This window comes from Podarcis erhardii, assembly GCF_964252035.2.
Source record: "Podarcis erhardii genome assembly, chromosome: 4".
Classification (NCBI taxonomy): Eukaryota; Metazoa; Chordata; class Lepidosauria; order Squamata; family Lacertidae; genus Podarcis; species Podarcis erhardii.
The window spans coordinates 75,186,599-75,205,813 of NC_138508.1; the positions used below are offsets into that span (position 1 = coordinate 75,186,599).

The 19,215-nt window shown below is 42.2% G+C and overlaps 1 protein-coding gene across 2 annotated transcripts in view; it reads right to left on the reverse strand.

Annotated features, from left to right (window-relative positions):
* Positions 1 to 19,215, reverse strand: part of GABRG3 (gamma-aminobutyric acid type A receptor subunit gamma3) — a 288,481-nt gene that overhangs the window by 250,101 nt on the left and 19,165 nt on the right. For both annotated transcript variants that reach the window (XM_081858991.1, XM_081858990.1), the window contains exon 3: positions 5,034 to 5,101. In XM_081858991.1, coding sequence (XP_081715117.1) covers positions 5,034 to 5,101 — 68 coding nt within the window. The remainder of the gene's footprint in view (positions 1 to 5,033; positions 5,102 to 19,215) is intronic.

Sequence of the window (19,215 nt, forward strand, 5' to 3'; positions counted from 1 at the left end):
GCCTGCATTCCATACAAAAGCTACTTTACCGTAAGGTAGAATTTGCAATAGGCAGAACATTTAACCATTTGAATTGGTCATAACCGAGTGACAAACAGTTTTTTATAAAGACAACTACTGGGCTGCATATTTTATTAGAAAGTAGGATTTTCTACTTTCTAGGATTAACTAAGTGTTCAGTACAGTGGTACCTCAGGTTAAGTACTTAATTCATTCCGGAGGTCTGTACTTAACCTGAAACTGTTCTTAACCTGAAGCACCACTTTAGCTAATGGGGCCTCCTGCTGCTGCCGCGCCGCCGGAGCACAATTTCTGTTCTCATCCTGAAGCAAAGTTCTTAACCTGAAGCACTATTTCTGGGTTAGCGGAGTCTGTAACCTGAAGCGTATGTAACCTGAAGCGTATGTAACCCGAGGTACTACTGTACTCCTATGAATCCAAGCATGGAACATGAGAGCTGGGCAACAGTTCAGTAGGCTGAGGTATTATTAGGGGGTTTTGTTGGGTTGGTTGTTGCTGTTACTTTTTTGTATCTTCATTTTGTATCTTATGATAGGTGTATAAATTGTTCGATTCAGTACGTACCTTTTGATGTTTTGTTTGTTGTTATGATATGCTTGTAGTTATGTAATTTTTTATATGTTCTCAGCCACTTTGAGCATGGTTTTAACCTTGGAAAGGCAGCATGCAAATTAAGTGATTGGCTGACTGATCATTTAAATTTTTTTATGGACCTCTGTTTAACATGGTTCCTTGGAGCCATTCCAAACTGCAGGGCAAATGACCCATCACTTGGTCTCCTGAAGATGCAGATAAAACTTAAGCCCTTGAGCTTCCGGTGAAAAGATTAATCTTGGTAAGAAAATATGGAATGTGCATTTCCTGATGAATGACTGAAACAAACAAACAAAAGATGGAGTGTGCAGAAAGTACTGGGGCAACTGACATCTTCAGTCAAAGTAATGTATTTGATTCATTTTTCTTCAGGTAAAAGCAAAGTTTGCCCAGCAAGGGAACCATCTGCTTCAGCCTTAGAATTGACAAATAGCTAATTATCTTTTTCTCCCGTAACAACAAATCAACGGCAATGGCTTGTGCAACCTGCATACAGCATGGACTCTTCTGACTCATGTTGCTTAATAAATGCATATTAAGCATTTGTCCTCTTTCGAACAAATGAGACAAAATGTGGTGTGCCAAGTCAGAGCAGAGACAGGCATAAGAAATGCATTCATGTGTGTGTGTCTTGTGCAACCAAATCTGGGTGGAGTCATGCAGATCCCTGATATGCCACGTTTACATGGTAGATGGAATTTAAATTGATCCTGAGTTCAAATTAGATGCCAGGACAGGCAGAGCCTGATTTCAGAAATTGCAACAATGTTATGGACTTTGCAGAGTAACCAACTATGTCCAGAGGGTGAAATTCATTTCTTTCTCATATTTGTAGCTTGATTTTTGCCCAGCAGAATTGCCCACAATTGCAATAAGCAACCAAACAAATAATTTCAAAGTAAAATAAAAATAAAAATGGGGCAGCTACAACTATATAAATGTATACAGTGGTACTTCGGGTTAAGTACTTAATTTGTTCCGGAGGTCCGTACTTAACCTGAAACTGTTCTTAACCTGAAGCACCGCTTTAGCTAATGGGGCTGTACATCCCTGGTTTACCCTATTCCTCCACCAAGTTGTTCAGGGTAGTCTATATGGCAAGTACAGTGGTACCTCGGGTTACATACGCTTCAGGTTACAGACTCCGCTAACCCAGAAATAGTGCTTCAGGTTAAGAACTTTGCTTCAGGATAAGAACAGAAATCGTGCTCCGGCGGTGCGGCGGCAGCGGGAGGCCCCATTAGCTAAAGTGGTGCTTCAGGTTAAGAACAGTTTCAGGTTAAGAACGGACCTCCGGAACGAATTAAGTACTTAACCCGAGGTACCACTGTATCTCATATTTGTTGGCATCCATCTGTCTTGAGAGACAATGGACTGTGCCTCCAGGGGCGAAGTCAAACCACTATGTTAGCAGCACTGAAGTGACCTCCTTGGGCTCAAGCCAGGGCAGTGTGTATGGATGTCTTGGTTTGCCAAACAACAAGACTCCTCTCTTGACCTCCCTGATCTAATACTATGTTCAGCTATAACATACTGACCATAATATTCTGATACAGCAAACATCATAATCAAAATTGCAGGGTGAGGAATCCAGTGGTACTGCGCTACTAAAATGCTTCTAACTTACAGTCACTTGTGCATTCCCACCTCTACACAAGCACAGGAGATGTGAAATTATGTTAGCCTGTGTTTACCCCAGCTAGTGCGAAATTAATGAAATAACTCCTGGTCTTGTAGTGACCCAAATTCCACACACATTGAATCCTGGCAACATATGAATGTTTGAATTGATTAGCCTTCATTCCCCCCTCCCCATTTTCTCTCCACTAATGGACACACAGAGATGCCACCTTGATAAACAAAGCATCCCTCTCTCTCACACACAGACACCAAATTCTTTGGGAGGAAACCCCAGCCCTTCAATAAGCAAAGAAAACAGATTTTAATTAACCTCGATTCAAAGAAAATTACTTGAAGTCCTACAGAAATCAACAGAACAAGCCAGTAGCATGTACGATTTCATTAATTTCAATTGCATTTAAGTATCAACATTTCTCTCTGGACCAGGGTCATTATTTAGAATTTGGTAGCTGCTGTTTCCCAATAAAATTATTGGCATTAGAAGTTTCCATTGTGAGTAGGATTAAGCCAAACATTCCAACAGAGCTGAACATCACAGCAAAGAGCATTGTTACACGGAAGAAGAAATAAGTCTAAGAAAGAGTAATTTAGCCTATACTAATTTGTTGTACCATCATGATATTCTGTATCTTAATAAAAATAAGGAAGCAGAATTACTAGCACAACCCTATCCCAAAGTAACCCGCACTGTGACTGGGATTTACTCCCAGTGATAATTACTCCCAAATACCGTAAGTATGTACAAGACTACATCCCTAATTTCTTCTGAGTTCAGCTCCAAATGTCCTTTATGGCCAGAATCACTGCTAAAAACAGAATTAAATCATGTACACTGTAGACCAGCAGATTCATTCACATAATTTATTGCATAGCCTCCTGCAACTAAAGCTTTGCCTGTGCACCACAAACCATTAAGTGTTAGTTAACTGTGCATATGCACTCTACAGATAGCTCAGAGAGATATTCATTGTGTTATAAAATGGCACTGCCAAGTTCACTGGATGGGAACAAATGTGGTTTTAAGTACAAATGTATTTTTGCCTTGCTGATAAGAGTTATGCATTTAAAAAGTGCTTTAAAGAAACCCAAACATTATTGTTAAAGTGTGATCCTGTGCATGTCTACTTAGAAGTGAGCCCCACCAATTTCAATTTGTCTTCCTCCCAGGCTAAGTGCGTAGAGGATAGTATCTTTAGTGCACTTATTTGTGAATTTCTAGAAGACTCACAACAAGGCAGCACACTTTACATTAAAGCAATCTACAATGCACTTAAATTCAAAACAACGAAAGCGCTCATAAACGAACTACAATCTCACCAAGTTACAGCAGCAGAAGAATAAAAAGGATTGAGAAACCTCCAAAAGTCCAAGAGGAGGCCAAGCGTGAAAAATCTTTAGGAGTCGGGAACTACAAAGCCATGAAAAAAAGGTCCCCATCCTTCTAGTCAGCATCGTGACTGCAGTATGATGAGCAATGGAGGCTACTCTTCAAAGGTTAATGAGGCACTGCCTCACCAACCTCAATCTGCCCCCACCAACCCCCTGCCCCCAGCCTGCTTCTTACAACTTGTCCAGGGGGCAGTGCTAGCCACAAACTCCTTCCTCCTATCATATTGCCTTTTGGACACTCAACAGTGAGGAAGATGGAGAGATAATGAGAATTAGTTGGCTCCATTGATAGTAGTAAGGTAAAGGACCCCTGGACGGTTAAGGCCAGTCAAAGGCAACCATGGGGTTGCAGTGCTCATCTAGCTTTTAGGCCAAGGGAGCTGGCGTTTGTCCACAGACAGCTTTCTGGGTCATGACTAAACTGCTTCTGGCACAACAGGACACCGTGACGGAAACCAGAGTGCAGGGAAACACCATTTACCTTCCCACCGCAGTGCTACCTATTTACCTACTTGCACTGGCGTGCTTTCAAACTGTTAGGTTGGCAAGAGCTGGGACAGAACAACGGGAGCTCACCCCATCTTGGGGATTCAAACTGCTGACCTTCTGATCAGCAAGCCCAAGAGGCTCAGTGGTTTAGACCACAGCGCCACCCGCATCAAAATTTATTGTAGGCTTTGGGTACACCTCCTGCTGGACTCCTTTGCCTTCCTCAGTACCGGTTCCAATGGCCACTACCTACCACTGATGGATGATGAGTCACACAACATCAGTTTCCATCTGTGTCACAGCCTCTTTATGGGGGAGCAGATGTTCCTTTACAATATCCTGGACTCCCCCAAAGTTGGAGACAGTTCAGCAGTCAATGCCTTGGTTTCAGTGAGTCCACCATGTTGACATGCAGACTTCCAAAAGATATCAGGCCAGTCTTTCAATGGCAAAACACATGACTGCAATTTATTTAGGCGCAATTACCCAGTAGTAAACCCCCAGAGTAGCAGGACTTACTTCTGAGTAGACACACGCATAGGAGTGCAGCGTTAGTTTACATCGCCACGTTTTCTGTGGTCCCCTTTGCTTGCAACGTCGGGGCAAGCATAGTTCCCAAAGATAAATGGAATATGCATCATTTTCAAGTGTTTTTTCTGTGGCAGACAGATCACAGCATGATACTGCTGATCATCAGCTCTCTCCTGCCTGCACCGTCCTGGCCTCCCTCAATAAAGGGACAAAGAATTGTCAGGAAAGCAGAACCAGATCAGAAAATACAGCGACAAGAGCAACCATAACACTTCACCTCGTCTCATGTTTTAGTAAAAATTAAGGGGATCAGATGCGGATGGCATGAGCAGCGATGCCAATAAAATCATTGGCTAGAAGGCACTTACCATATTTATTGATGACACGGGGCCAATGCTATTAACATAAATGTCAACATCAATGACAGTTGGTTTCACTGTGAAAGAAAGAAAGAAAAAAAGCAGCATTTAATAGTGCCCTGGAGACAACACAGGGCATCATGTTTAACATTTCTATAATTACAGCCTTCCCATCTCAAATCTGTTTTGAAACAACAGCACAGCACAGACCATTTCCTCCCCCCTCCAAGAACTCTTCTAAAATCCTCTCTCTCTTTTTAAGCAACAGCTTGGGAATGAATTCACATTGTGTATATTCTGACGTACAGGACTCTGTAGTCCTCCTTTCTTCCTCTCTAGAGCTACATTTGGAGCGTAGAACTCCATAACTCAATGGAGGGGGCTGCTTTTGTGGGTTGGCCTCCTCACCATCAGCCAGTCCCTTAGTCCATCTGCAGCTCCTCCTGCTCCCACCCTCTGGATGGAAGACCCTGAAACTGACTCAATCTGCCAGGGATCAAAAGAGACATTGTATCATGGAAAGCTTAGAGGACATGCCAATCGGAAAGCTAAACATGAACTTTATCGTTTCTCTTTCAGAGGGTTGTTTGCTGTGTTGAAATGTTGTGACTATTTGTGGACTCTACGGAAATTTGTTTGCATTGTAGAGTTTAAAATACCGTGCTACGTTGACTGAGAGCTTGCTTTACTGAGCATAATTGGAAACTGCTTTGTGACCATTCAGTGGTGAAAAGCACCATGCAAATGTTGGAAATAAAACAAATAAATACCAAGAAAAGAAAAGTAATTGGATACTTCTGCCTCTGCCTAGACACAACTAAATCCAGCGCCACCTAGTGACTAAACTATATATAGTATCACTAGGCACACAGGCTGTGAATACACCATGCATTCAAAGTCCATTTAAAGCACACAAACAACCCAAGAATCTTGCAGACTGAAGTTTACCTCACACAGCTGTACAATTCCGAGCACCCTTAAAAATTAAAGTTTCCAGGAAATTTGGGGTGTGTGTGTATGTGTGTGTGTGTGTGTGTGTTAAATGTGCTTTAAATGTAGAGTGCATATACAGAAATAGACTACCATGGACACCTCCACATAAGGGCTGAAACTGAATGCCCCCCATTTTCCTATAGTATTTTGGGGCTGGGAAATGGGGTGGACACTTGGTCTATTTGTCCCTGTTTCATAAGCCTGGTGTGGTCTCTTCTTATAGTAACACCCCCCACTTTAGAAGCCATTGATTGGCTTCAGGGAGACCCCCCAAGGTAATGCAGAGGTTGATTGAAAAAGGGCAGCCTTGTAGACATACCCCCACCAGCACTGCTTTATCTGGTGCAGTTTTTTAAAGCAGACTGAGCAGATGGCAGCCCTCTGTTACCTGGAATCACCCTCCCCTCAGACAGCATGAGACCAGGGTGGCTGGGAGGTGGCCGTCACGGTAGGTATAATATACCATTGACTCACAATAAAAAATGAGAATAGAATTTACTGCTGTACTAAAACATTATAATAACAAAGGGAGGGTGAAGTAAATATTGTGCCATGAAATATATATATATATATATATATATATATGGTCATGAATTCTGCCAAATACTATTGATCAATCTACTGATGATAATGATAGTGCAAGAAATGCCTCAATCCACTTGAATAATTTTGCCTGGTCCATGAAGCTTGGCAGCAGGACATGGCTTATAAGGTTCACCAGCATTGGTGGTGCACTGTTCTTGTTTAGGTAGGTAAAGGACCCTTGAACGGTTAAGTCCAGTCAAAGGTGACTATGGGGTTGCGGCGCTCATCTCGCTTTCAGGCCAAGGGAGCTGACGTTTGTCTGCAGACAGACATCTGGGTCATGTGGCCAGCATGACTAAACAGTTTCTGGGACAACGGAGGACCGTGACGAAATCCAGAGTGCACGGAAACACCGTTTACCTTCCCGCCACAGCGGTACCTATTTATCTACTTGCACTGGTGTGCTTTTGAACTGCTAGGTTGGCAGGAATTGGGACAGAGCAATGGGAGCTCACCCCATCACTGAACCGCCAACTTTCTGATTGGCAAGCCCAAGAGGCTCAGTGGTTTAGACCACAGCACCACCGGTGTCCCTCTTGATTAGGTAGAGTGGCTACGCAAGGAGCCTCCATGTTCAGAATGGGGCATGTTCTGAATACCAGTGACCAGGGACAAACAGCAGGTGGTTTTCTCTCTCTTGCCCTGTTTGTGAGCTTCCTTGGCTAGCCATGGGGGGTGGGGTAGGAATGCTAGATGAGCTGTGGGTCTGATTCAGCATGGCAATTCTTGCATTCCTCATTTGTACCTGTGATGATGTACACACATCCCAAGATGCTTGACTAATCCTTGTGTAGTTCAAAATACTAATGATCTTGCAGGCACATAAAACATAAATGAGGGGGGGAAAGCTTTCAAATATTTCTGTTTTTAAATCCCATTGGTTAGATTTACATGACTAGCATTAATTACAGTAGTGAATGAAATGATTTCATGGGGACTGTAGTAGTGAAATATAAAATCTCAAATGTGGGAAAGTGTTGGATTTCAACCGTGAAGACATGGGTTCAGATTCCTGTTTATTCATGTCACAGAGATCAGTGGATAGCCTTGGGCAGGTTGCTATTTCTTAGCTTAACCTATCCCAGAGGGTTGCTGTGAGCATAAAATGGTGAGCTCCTGAGAGGCAGAAGAAACACAAATAGACCAGGGTTCACTTTGCTGCCAATTGGGTATGACGTTTCTCCCCCATCTTCTGCAGTTTGAACTTGTGTGTATTTCTAAAACTTGACATTGCCGGTCAGTTTAAAAAATAGCAAGAAGAGAATGGAACCAAGAATCTGAAATATCCTTTAATTTATAATGATACAATACAGTGTAGAAATATTTTTCCATGCAAGCCTTTTGGCCATCTAATTAAAAGTTAGAAATTTGAATTCAGACTAAATGTAGGGTGGACATGGATGAATTTCAGTCTTTCTAAAACTTTATGTAATTGCTGACAAGTCATATATGGGGGGGGGGGTGAGTAAAAACTAACTGAAGGGTTTTAAAATAATAATAATCCAGTAGCCAGATTCAAGTTGTTCTCATCTGTAGAGTTGAATAAAGACTGTTCTGGGACAATTTGGGAGAGTTAATTAAATCCAGAAACTCATGCTGAACCCAAAGAATAGCCTCAGATGAACTGAAGCCCTGGCTTCAGCAATCAAAAACGGAAATCGGAACAAATACGACTGATTAATCAATGTAACCCTGATTGTAACGCAACTGAAAACAAATGGCAATCTTCCTGCTGCTCCTCTTAAGAGAAGTTGCAAAATGAAATAATTGAGGGACCTCTAGAAATCCATAATAGGTATAATTTTAAGAAGTATTGCATGGACCGGGGAAAAAAGCAGAGGGCAGCACAATGTAGGCAGATCACAATCAAAGCGTCTGTGAATCTCCGAATCCGTTCCTCTTGAACTGGGGCAGTGTGAACTTTATGACACCTGTTGTGTTGTTAAGAATTCAAACTTCTTGAATAACTTACAATAGCAGGCAAAAGAAGGCATGCCTCAATGAACCCTGCTCTCTTTACGTGTTGAAAGTGGAAAGACAAGGCCCCTAGATTGTGTCCCTGGAGTTCTCGATCACTCTCCCAGACTATACAGAAGGGAAGGGGGAAATGACTGTGCCTTACTTCTCAACTTTGGATTGAGCCCCAGGGTTTGGAAGATGGAAAAAAAGCTAGAGGAATACTGAAAAACATGGCATTTCCTCTTGAGAGCAAGGGTAGCCAATGTGGTGCTTTCCTGATGTTGCTGGACTTCAACTTCCATCATCTGCCCTGACCATTGGGCATGCTGGCTGCAACTGGTGCAAGCTGTAGTCCAACAGCTTCTGGAGGACACAGCAACTGATGGACTAAATGGCTTATGGACCAAAGGGAAGCCCACTGAGGCCCACAGGCCATAGGTTCCCTACCACTAATTTAGCCCCCTCCTTCTAACTTGGTGCCTCCTGCTCTGCCCTCCCTTTTTTTAGGTATCAGCCTTTTCGTTGATTCCTTGCAGGGGGTTGGACTAGATGGCCCTTGGTATCCCTTCCAACTCTATGCTTCTATGCTCAACACATTGTTCCTGCCTGACCTATCTGCCCCAATTCTCTCTGCCTGCTGTGGATTTAACCAAAAGCTGTTGGACCAGCCTGAAAGCTATTACTTGACATTTCTATTTCTGCAATAAACCATGCATTTGATTACACTTGGCACTGGCTCCTTGTCTCATTGCTAATCCTCCCTATTAGGAAGGTTTAGCTATGCAATTGTATACCATGATTCTTGGTCCAGGACCCTTCTATACACATGCAATCAGTGAAACTTGTAGACGACAATACAAGGTAATACCTGGTTTCCCTGGAACTTGCATATGTCACTGAAGAAGAAGAAGAAGAAGAAGAAGAGTAGTTCTCTTCTTTATCACTACCACTTTATCACTACCCGAAGGAGTCTCAAAGCGGCTAATATTCTCCTTTCCCGTCCTCCCCCACAACAAACACTCTGTGAGGTGAGTGGGGCTGACAGACTTCAAAGAAGTGTGATTGGCCCAAGGTCACCCAGCAGCTGCATGTGGAGGAGTGGAGACGTGAACCCAGTTCACCAGATTACGAGTCCACCGCTCTTAACCACTACACCATACTGGCTAGAACTATCTGCTTGCAGGTGGAATCCCCCTGCAAAGTACCAGAGAGGTACCACAGTGGAAGATCAGTTTGATACATTCTTTAAACAAAAGAAAAGCCCTGCTAGATCAGAACAAAAAGCTACCTAGCCAAGCATCCTGCTTTTCCAGAGTGTCTACCCAGATGCCTATGGGAAGGCCAGAGTCATGTCATATTGAAATGATCTAGAACCAAGTGGCTAACTTGTGGCACAAACACCCAGATGTTGCTGAACTACAACTCCCATCATTTTGTCATTGACCATTCTTCCTAAGGCAGCTGGGAGTAGGATTCCAGCAACATCTAGGGGTTCACCAGTTCTCCACCCCTTCTTCTGCTTCCCATGTGCCAAACAAAGAGTATAGTGTAAGAAAGGTGAGCATGTAATTACTTCCCCACTTAAGGAAAATAGACACACAAATGATTAGTTCTATCAAATGTTCCAGCTGGGCAGAGGTGGGGAACATGTGGTCCACCAGATATTGTCGGCACCAACTCCCCACAGCCCTTGCCAGTTTGGCAAGTGGTCATGAACAATGGGAGTTGCAGTCTAGCAACAACTGGAAGGTCATAGATTCCCCATCCATTCAGTCGGGCAACACAATAGAACAGTCAAAAATGCATATTTTTAAAGGCTTTATTTTAGTCATGGGTCTGGAGCCTTCTGTCATGAGACAGAGGTCATTCCCCGCAGTCATATTGCCTAGTGGACAGGTAGAATAATGTTCATGCTAGCTCTTCTCAAATCTGTCAGTCAGATTGTAAATGGATCTCTAGCTTTCCAGTGTTTCTTTGTCAGAGGGATCAGACAAAAATAGTTTGAAAGTGCTGTGAGCAACCATAACATTTACATGTATATCATAGGTGGAAGAATGATTAAAGGATGTCAGCAGAGATATCAGCCTGCTCAAATCAACCTCTTTGAAACAGTTCTTAACGCAGGGTGGTTATTTTCCATGCAAGAAGGGGGTGGGGAGGAAATGTGTCCAAATTTCAACACTGCCAGGCTGACATCTGGTAGCACCAAATGACAAATGTTTAGAGCTGTCTAGTTGTTTGTCACATACGTTGTAATATCCAAGCATCCTGTTTCTAATTAAGAAGGCCATTGATGAAACTAATGAAAACATGAATAAAGGTTATCCTGGTTATTTGGAGAGCTGGCAAAATACATCTGACAATTTCCACTAAGCACAAATCTTGTAGCTGTAAATCAAGGGGATAAATTCTGCCTCCATGTGCGCCAGCACAAATCTAAAGCAGCCTCCCTGGATTTGACAGTATTTCACTTTCCTGTTTGAATTCTTTTGCACCGCATTTAATAGATTACATATCGAAAATGATTAGGACTTTGGCATATCTGTTCTGTTTAATGGAAAGCCCACAGGGGTAGAAAGATGCCTAATGGGTTTTTTTTAAAGGGGAGATTTCATCTAAAATTGCAATATGATGATGCACATATTTGTGATCACCAAAGCACATAAAATAATCAACATAACCATTGGTCTCCACTGAGTGCCTTGGCCTGTTGAGTGCCTTACATCTCCCTGCATCCCCACCTTGGATGCTCTGTGGCCTGCATAAGAGGGGACAATTCAAAGGCCACATTGTGAGTCAATAAGTGACAGGGGGCTCCTTGAAAAGCCTGTGGGGAAGAAGGAAGGGGTGGGGAGTCAACTGTGCAGTACTTCCAGGAGTTAGTAGAGTCACTGAAGTTCTCACCCTGGGCCAGCAGGGGGATACTGTAGATAGTTATGCAAATAAGCGATCAAAAGTGACATTCAGTGATTGGATAGTTTTAGAAAATTGTTACAGTTACGTTGTACTGGAGCTCTATATAAGCAGGCTGGCTGAACCCAAGAGCTGTTTGAAGAATCGCTGTGTCGTCCGATATGTTCACCCATAACTTAACAGTCACAATGGTGACGTGTTAGTTCTCAAAGGCACTGCTTTGGCGGGGGCAGGGGAGCCTTCACTCAGCAACAGAGTAGATGTTTTGCATGAAGGAGCTCTGAAGTTCAGTGGATGATGAAAAGAGGTCTGCTGGAGATCCTAGGGCGCTGCTGTCAGTCGAGTACACAATGCTGAGCTAGATGAGCCAATATTCTAACAGTATAAAGGTAAAGGGACCCCTGGCAGTTAAGTCCAGTCGCAAATGACTCTGGGGTTGCGGCGCTCATCACACTTTACAGGCTGAGGGAGCTGGCATTTGCCCACTCCACAGACAGTTTTTCCAGGTCATGTGGCCAGCATGACTAAGCTGCTTCTGGTGCAGTGGAACAGCGACTCCAGAGCAGAGCACGGAAACGCCGTTTACCTTCCCACTAGAGCGGTACCTGTTTATCTACTTGCACTTTTTGGTGTGCTTTCAAACTGCTAGGTTGGCAGGAGCAGAGACCGAGCAACGGGAGCTCACCCCATCGCAGGGAATTGAACTGCCAACCTTTTGATCGGCAAGTCCAAGGCTCAGTGGTTTGGACCACAAATCTGGCACTGGTCCCTCTAACAGTATAACACACCCTAATATGCCATGTGCGGAGGAGGGATAAATTTGATTCAGTTAGCATTTAAATGGGAACTTGCCAAGTTCACAATTTCTGGAACAAAGCATGAAGCAAAACACACAGCTCAGTTGGTTGAGCTTGAGACTCTTATTCTCAAGGCTGTGGGTTTGATCCCCATGTTGAACGAAAGGTTCCTGCATTGCATGGGGTAGGATGAGATCTTCCTCACAATCCCTTCTAACTCCATGATTCAATGATCCAAGCTATGATTCCATGATTCAAGCAAAACACACCCATCCTTCAATATTTACACTTCTCTGAATTTTACAATGCAGTTCTCCAGCCAAGTAATACGTACAAAAGTGCATATACTAATGGAAAGTATGCAAATAACATACAGAAATGCATTCAATTTGGGAAATTGCTTTCCAAAAAAGTGCATTAATAAGGGTTTGCAGAAGAGGGGGGGATGTTAGCTTCATAAGTGGGTGGAATGGGTGTGAGGAGGAAGATGTAGGAGGTTATGGGGATGATGGTGAAAAATGATGCAAAGAGGGGCTGTGGAACAGAAGACAGAAGGGGCTGCAGAAATGGGATTGGGGAGGTAAAAAGAAAGCTTAGTAGATGAATGGGGTGGGAAGGGGAACTTTAGAGGGATTGTGTGTTATGTGAGTGGCAGGGGGTTGAGTGGAGTGAGCAGGGATCCAGCCCCTAGTAAACAGATAAAAATGAATCTGATCTAGAAGAGAATCCCTGAAACAATTATATGATATTAAATAATAATAGTCATAGTAATGATAAATCATTGCTATCTCAAATTTCTTACTTAACTTAGTCATGACCCTTTTCAATCTGCTTTAGCCTTCTTCTCCATGAAGCAGAAGCTTAATACAGTTTCTAATTATCTTTCCTTGGCAAAAAGAATCAAGGGTTTTATTCCATTCTTATTCTTTTTAAGCCTTTCTGCTTCCTTTGACAGTCACTCATCCTGTTCTTCTCGTTTTAGCCCTGGTTCCTGGGGTCCTCTCCTGGATTGCATTCATTTTTATCTTCCTACTGAAATTTTAGTGTTTCTGTTGACGGTTCTGTCTGCAAGGGCTTTTCAGAGTTTTGTCCTTGGGCTCCTTCTGTACACTCACTAATGGTCAGAGAATGTCCAGCGCATGACCCACTTTGAGCCAGTTTTATGGCCTTGTGAAAGGTTATTTCTTCCTTCTTCAGACATTGCATTATTATACTTCAGGGGGTCGGGGGGGGGGGAGATGTTGGCACTTCAAATATCTTACTGGTGACATATTTTGGTATAGCTAAAGAAAACCTGCTAGCTCCAATCTCAGTGGCACAGGAGCCCGACTTCTCATAGATGAAAAGATATATCTAACTTGGGACATGATTCTCATCCGGAATGTAACATCATTAATGCTGAGATTTTGGACTTGTCCCAAGATTAAATTATGGAAAACAATCTTTAATCACATTAGGGGCATGCCTGATTTAGATGTATCAAGGTCATCCTACTAGGATATCTAAAAGAAGCAATTCAAAAACCAGATGGAGAATTTATATTGGATTTATTAGCAGCAGCTAAATTGAACGTAATCCCCATATTGTAAAAGGATGCACTTGCTATTTCTCCGCAGTTCTGTTGTTGTTGAAGAGGTGGAATATAGCAATACTGATGATGTGAAACTGACATACTATGTAAGAGTATGCATAAACACATTTATAGAGTAGATCTTTGGTGTGCAATAGAATGACAAACATGGCAATAAAGCTAAACCACATTATAATGCCTGTTATTTAAATTATCAGTTTTATTTCAGTTTTTCATTTATTTCATATTTTAAACCAGAATCAGATGTAAACAATTAGTCTGATCCTGTTTACTCAGATGTAAGTCAATAGGGCTTCCCTGAAATGCCTCCTGTATAACACACATATGAATCTCCTTTACACATCAAATAAAGCAGTACTGTGGGTTTTTTTTTTTGTGTGTGTGTGTGTTTGTTTGTGTATTTTTCTGTTTTTGTAAACCTTTTTTGTAAAACTCAATAAATATTATTATAAAAAAATAAAAATAAAAGCTGTTATTCTGTTTTAATTGGAGAACCAATTCTGGGTTGCGTATGAAAATACACCTGGACATATGCAAACAAGCACTACAGCATCATTAGTCCTAATTAGTAATTCATTAAAACTGTGGGTAAGATGCTATGCAAGTCCTCTAAGACTATCTAGAGTATATAACACTAATTATTGGAAATGTGAAAAGGACAGGGGTGTCTGGTGGTGAGGAAGTACTAGCAAGATATGATGTTGGGATATTTGGGATACATAGGTACCAAAGGACAAAAAAAGCTATTGGATGGATAGCAGTAGCATGGATATCTTATAAAAAGTATTAGAAGAAGAAAGAATACCACCAGCACCTATGTGATTAAAATAATGGTATATTGAAGTGTTGGAATTTGCTCTGAGTGCTCACTGGAAGGGCAGATCCTGAAGCTGAGGCTCCAATACTTTGGCCACCTCATGAGAAGAGAAGACTCCCTGGAAAAGACCCTGATGTTGGGAAAGATGGAGGGCACAAGGAGAAGGGGACGACAGAGGATGACATGGTTGGACAGTGTTCTCAAAGCTACAAACATGAGTTTGACCAAACTGCGGGAGGCAGTGGAAGACAGGAGTGCCTGGCGTGCTCTGGTCCATGGGGTCACGAAGAGTCGGACACGACTAAACAACAACAACAAATTGAAGTGTTGGAATTTGCTACATTATGCAAGACTACTTGGATCCTATGGGTCAGGCTATGCACTGAGTCCTTCCATGGGAAGGAAAAGGGTCTCACTGACCTCATTTTTTCCTACAGGATGGATCCAGTACCTAGGCTTCTACATCAAATGTAGAACATACATACCAGGTCAATGTGTGACCTGACATTCAGTTTGTGAGTTTAGCCACATTGTTCTGAAATCAAATGACCAGTGAGGATCAAAAGTTGGGCATGCCAAGTTAATGCAGCCGGGCAGCAGAATGGGCACTGAACCAACTTATAAGGTGGTTCTCCATAAGAGTAATATTTTTATTTATTTATTGAATTTGATAGTCACTTTATCTTGCCCAAAGTGATGTACTAGCAGTCACACAAAAACCCCAACAACCCACATACATAATAAAATTCAATAAAAACATATAACTGTAATATCCACAGAACAGTAGAACCGGTATTAAAAATACTACAAGCCCATGAATACATGGACAAATAAATAAGGGAGCAATACACACACACACACACACACACACACACACACACACACACACACAATCTGCAGGGGCTTCACTGAGTTGTGGAGATGCTGTTGCATCCTCAGCCCTGCTGAAATGGCAAGGCAGGCTTCTCTTTGCACCAGCCTTATTCTGGCACAGTAATCAGACCCACATTGGGCCCAATGAGAACAACTGGGTCAGCTAAGGATCAAATGCCCATTGAAAGGCTTCTGTTAGCAACCATAGCAGGATGATGGCGGGGTGGAAGAGGATCCCGGCGAGGGGTATAGCTGGAACTGGACACACCAGGACAAGCAGGGGAGGGGGAAGGAAATACTCACAGGGTGACGGAGGATAGCGAGGGGCTGGGAGTCAATGCACAGGATCCATCAGCAGAGCCGGGGGGGGGGGGCTGTCTCCATGAACATTTGAGGCTTTGAGGTGTAGGGAGCAGCAAGATGGGAGCTCTAGGAGGCTGAGGCCAGGGCCCACAGCCCAGCTTCCTAGCTGGCCAGGTGGGGCTCGCTAGCTCTGGGAGGAGGTGTGTGATTCCTCAGCTCAGAACAGGGGAGGGCCACCTGCCTCATTAAGTCCAGGTGCTGCAATCAGCCTGCAAAGGGATTTGCAGAGGGAAGCAGAGCTGGCTTGCTGTGTCTGCTCAGCTGCCCATGTTGATTGACCTTTGCTTGGATGTTCCTGGGCCTCTGTGGAACTGTGCTTTGGGTTTGATTCTGGACTGTGTCCTGACTACTGGACTACTTGGATTGTGGATTTGAACTTTGGACTTAACATACTGGCTTGCTGCCAGGTAGGCCAGGGGTTCAGGACCCACTGTTGGGAAGATGTCCCCGATATCAATGGGTTAATCAATGGATCAATCAATCAAAATACCACCAGCCATATTTCCATCTGCCCGTTTAGGGTGGACAGAAGGGGAAACTGAGCACCAGCTGACATATTTCTGCAGGTGACCAGGGGGATGCTAACCAGGACAGCTTTAGCCCATCTAACCCCCACACCTTCAAGAGAGACACAAAAGGGGAATTGGATTGCCCTATAGGTCGTTTTCAACTGGCAGAATGCAAACACACTTGTTGCTCGCCCAGATCTCTGGACCTACATTAAGTTAATAATAAAGTTACCGTTTATATGACCAGAAATTCATTCATTTTCTTAAAGCATAAATTCATTTTAATAGCTATTTCTATTTATATTCCCAAATGTGCTTAATACCTACATTAATAATTATCTAAATTGGCCAAGCTTTTCCATGTGAATTTTACAATTTGATTCTATTACGTGGCTGTAAGAAGAGGTTTAATTTTATTTTGTAAGTATCATTGGTACCTAAATTTAATAATCGATCGCACCTTGCCTCATCATACTCTGCTGAATTACGTTTTTCCTACTTGTGGATTAATCATTAACCGAATCTTCTCTTGTGTTTTATGTGATAATTTCCCTAACACCTTATAAATGTATTTTTGTTTCATTTGTCTCCACATTTTACAATTAATCAAGTCTTGCCTCATGAATTTTGCCTCATGAAATTTCCGTATAATCTAATAAAACACACTTTTGAAATATACATGGTTTCTTCTTCTTCTTTACAATTTGCTGTTAGAGCTCTCCACATTCTGCAATTACTTGAATCTTATTTTATGAACTTAAGCTGATAAATTACTCTTAATGGGCAATATCTAACATGGACGTGATGGGATTTCCCTTTCCTCTCCTCTTTTCTGCAGCCCCCGCTTCTGCTCTTGGGGAGATTTTGGGGGTGTGAGGAGATGCAGCAGAGATGGAAGGGAGCAGGAGAGAATGAAGTCTTGCTTGCATTAGAAGGTTCATTGCACAACACTCTGACACTGTCAGATGTCACACAGTGCCTTTCACATTTTTCCTATGGTATACACCACATTGCGTTTCATTTATATAAACCATTTTGTGGCTTTTGGAGTGTCTGGCATGCCTGATACATTAAGTTCCTAAGTCAAAGGCCAGGGTCCCAAGCAACGTGGGTGATGTTTTTCTTGTGCATTGTGGCTTTTCGCTTTTGCCTTCAACCATCCTACCCCACCCCCCAATAAACCAGGGCATCCAGAGTGACTGGGTTTCCAATTATTTCAAGTCCACCCACAACCCACACACCACCTTGTTGTTCTTTTTCATTGTTCTGGAGTGCCTTTGATAGTTACCGCCTTGAGGCATCAAAATGGGATATAAATAGAAAATAATCAGGTGCAATTCAGTTCATCAAAAGTGCTGTATTCCACAGGCATTTCTAAGCACAAAGAGCATTTGAAAATATAGATTATCTGCTTTTATACACCTCACTGGCATTCATATTTGAATCCCTATTTAAAATGCATGACTGGTTGCTGACTTCTTAAAAAAAACACAACTATATTAGTTGATATTTTTTTATCTTCTCTTCCATTTATTTCGCTTCTCTTTTCTATACCATGATATATTTTGCATTAAACTCACACAACGTGGCTCATTGAAAATCCTACCACACTTGGAAATATTCTTTTTTTAGGGAAAAGGCTATAAGTCTAATTGCTTGTTTTTACTGAAGAAATATAGTCATGTTCCACAGAGCCAGGGGGAAAAAATCCCTTGCAGCACAGTCCAGCTTATGTTTGTTTACTCAAAAGCAAATCTCACTGTGTCCAACAGGGCTAATGGGACACTTAAGGGAACACAGACACTTAAGGAAACACAGGATTACAGCCATAGGGAACAGGAAATTAATGAAAATCCAGTTGTTTTCAAAGGGCCTCACTTGTTATTTTGACCTTTAGTGATATTGTGCTCTTAGCTGTGCATACAGTACTACACTGACACCTAGTGACATAAACCAAGCAGTACAACTAATCATTAGCAGAGCAAAAAAAAGAGAATGGGATCGTTCTGAAAGCTGGCTGTTTTGTGTTGCATACATGCAATGGAATGTTTCCCCACAAATTGGTTTTTGAAACGCACCTTAAATGCATACGTTGTTTGTTTGTTTGTTTGTTTGTTTGTTTGTTTGTTTGTTTGTAATCCAAATAATTTTTATTGATTTTCATGTAAATACAAGAACAACATATAACTGCAGTAACTTGGAGAATGTCCAGTGGTACGTTCTTATTAAGTTTCATATGCTGTACACAGTACACAAGCAATATGTTTATTTATGCATTGTCAATTCAAGTATCCTCTCCACAGAGATTCTTGTGTTATGGGCAGAATAAAAGTATATTCTGTCTCATTTATAAAGGAAAAGAATGGAAGCCAGGTCTTGCCAAAAGTGTCTATCTCTGAAGTGCCTTTAATTACTCTTCTATGGCGAGTAAGGCCTTCTGACAGAAAGGCATTCCAAATATTATTTACGCAGGTTTCAATGAGGATTTCTATAGGTTGCTTCCATAATTCTTAATTGGGCTGCTGATAATAGAAAAAATACTGATTCTCTGCATTTGAGGTTATTGTTTAAGTTTGAGTCTAAGAATAACGAGGCAAGAGCTGAATTGGGTGGAAGGGATTGATGAGCAATTTTGAAAATAATCTGGAACACCTTTTCCCAAAAGGAGTATACCAACGTGCGTGAAAATATGAGCCTATCTCTCTGCAGCTGTTCCAGCATAGGGGAGAGATGGTAGTGTTTATTTTGGCTAGACGTGATGGATTCTAGTGCCAGCAAAATATAATTTTGA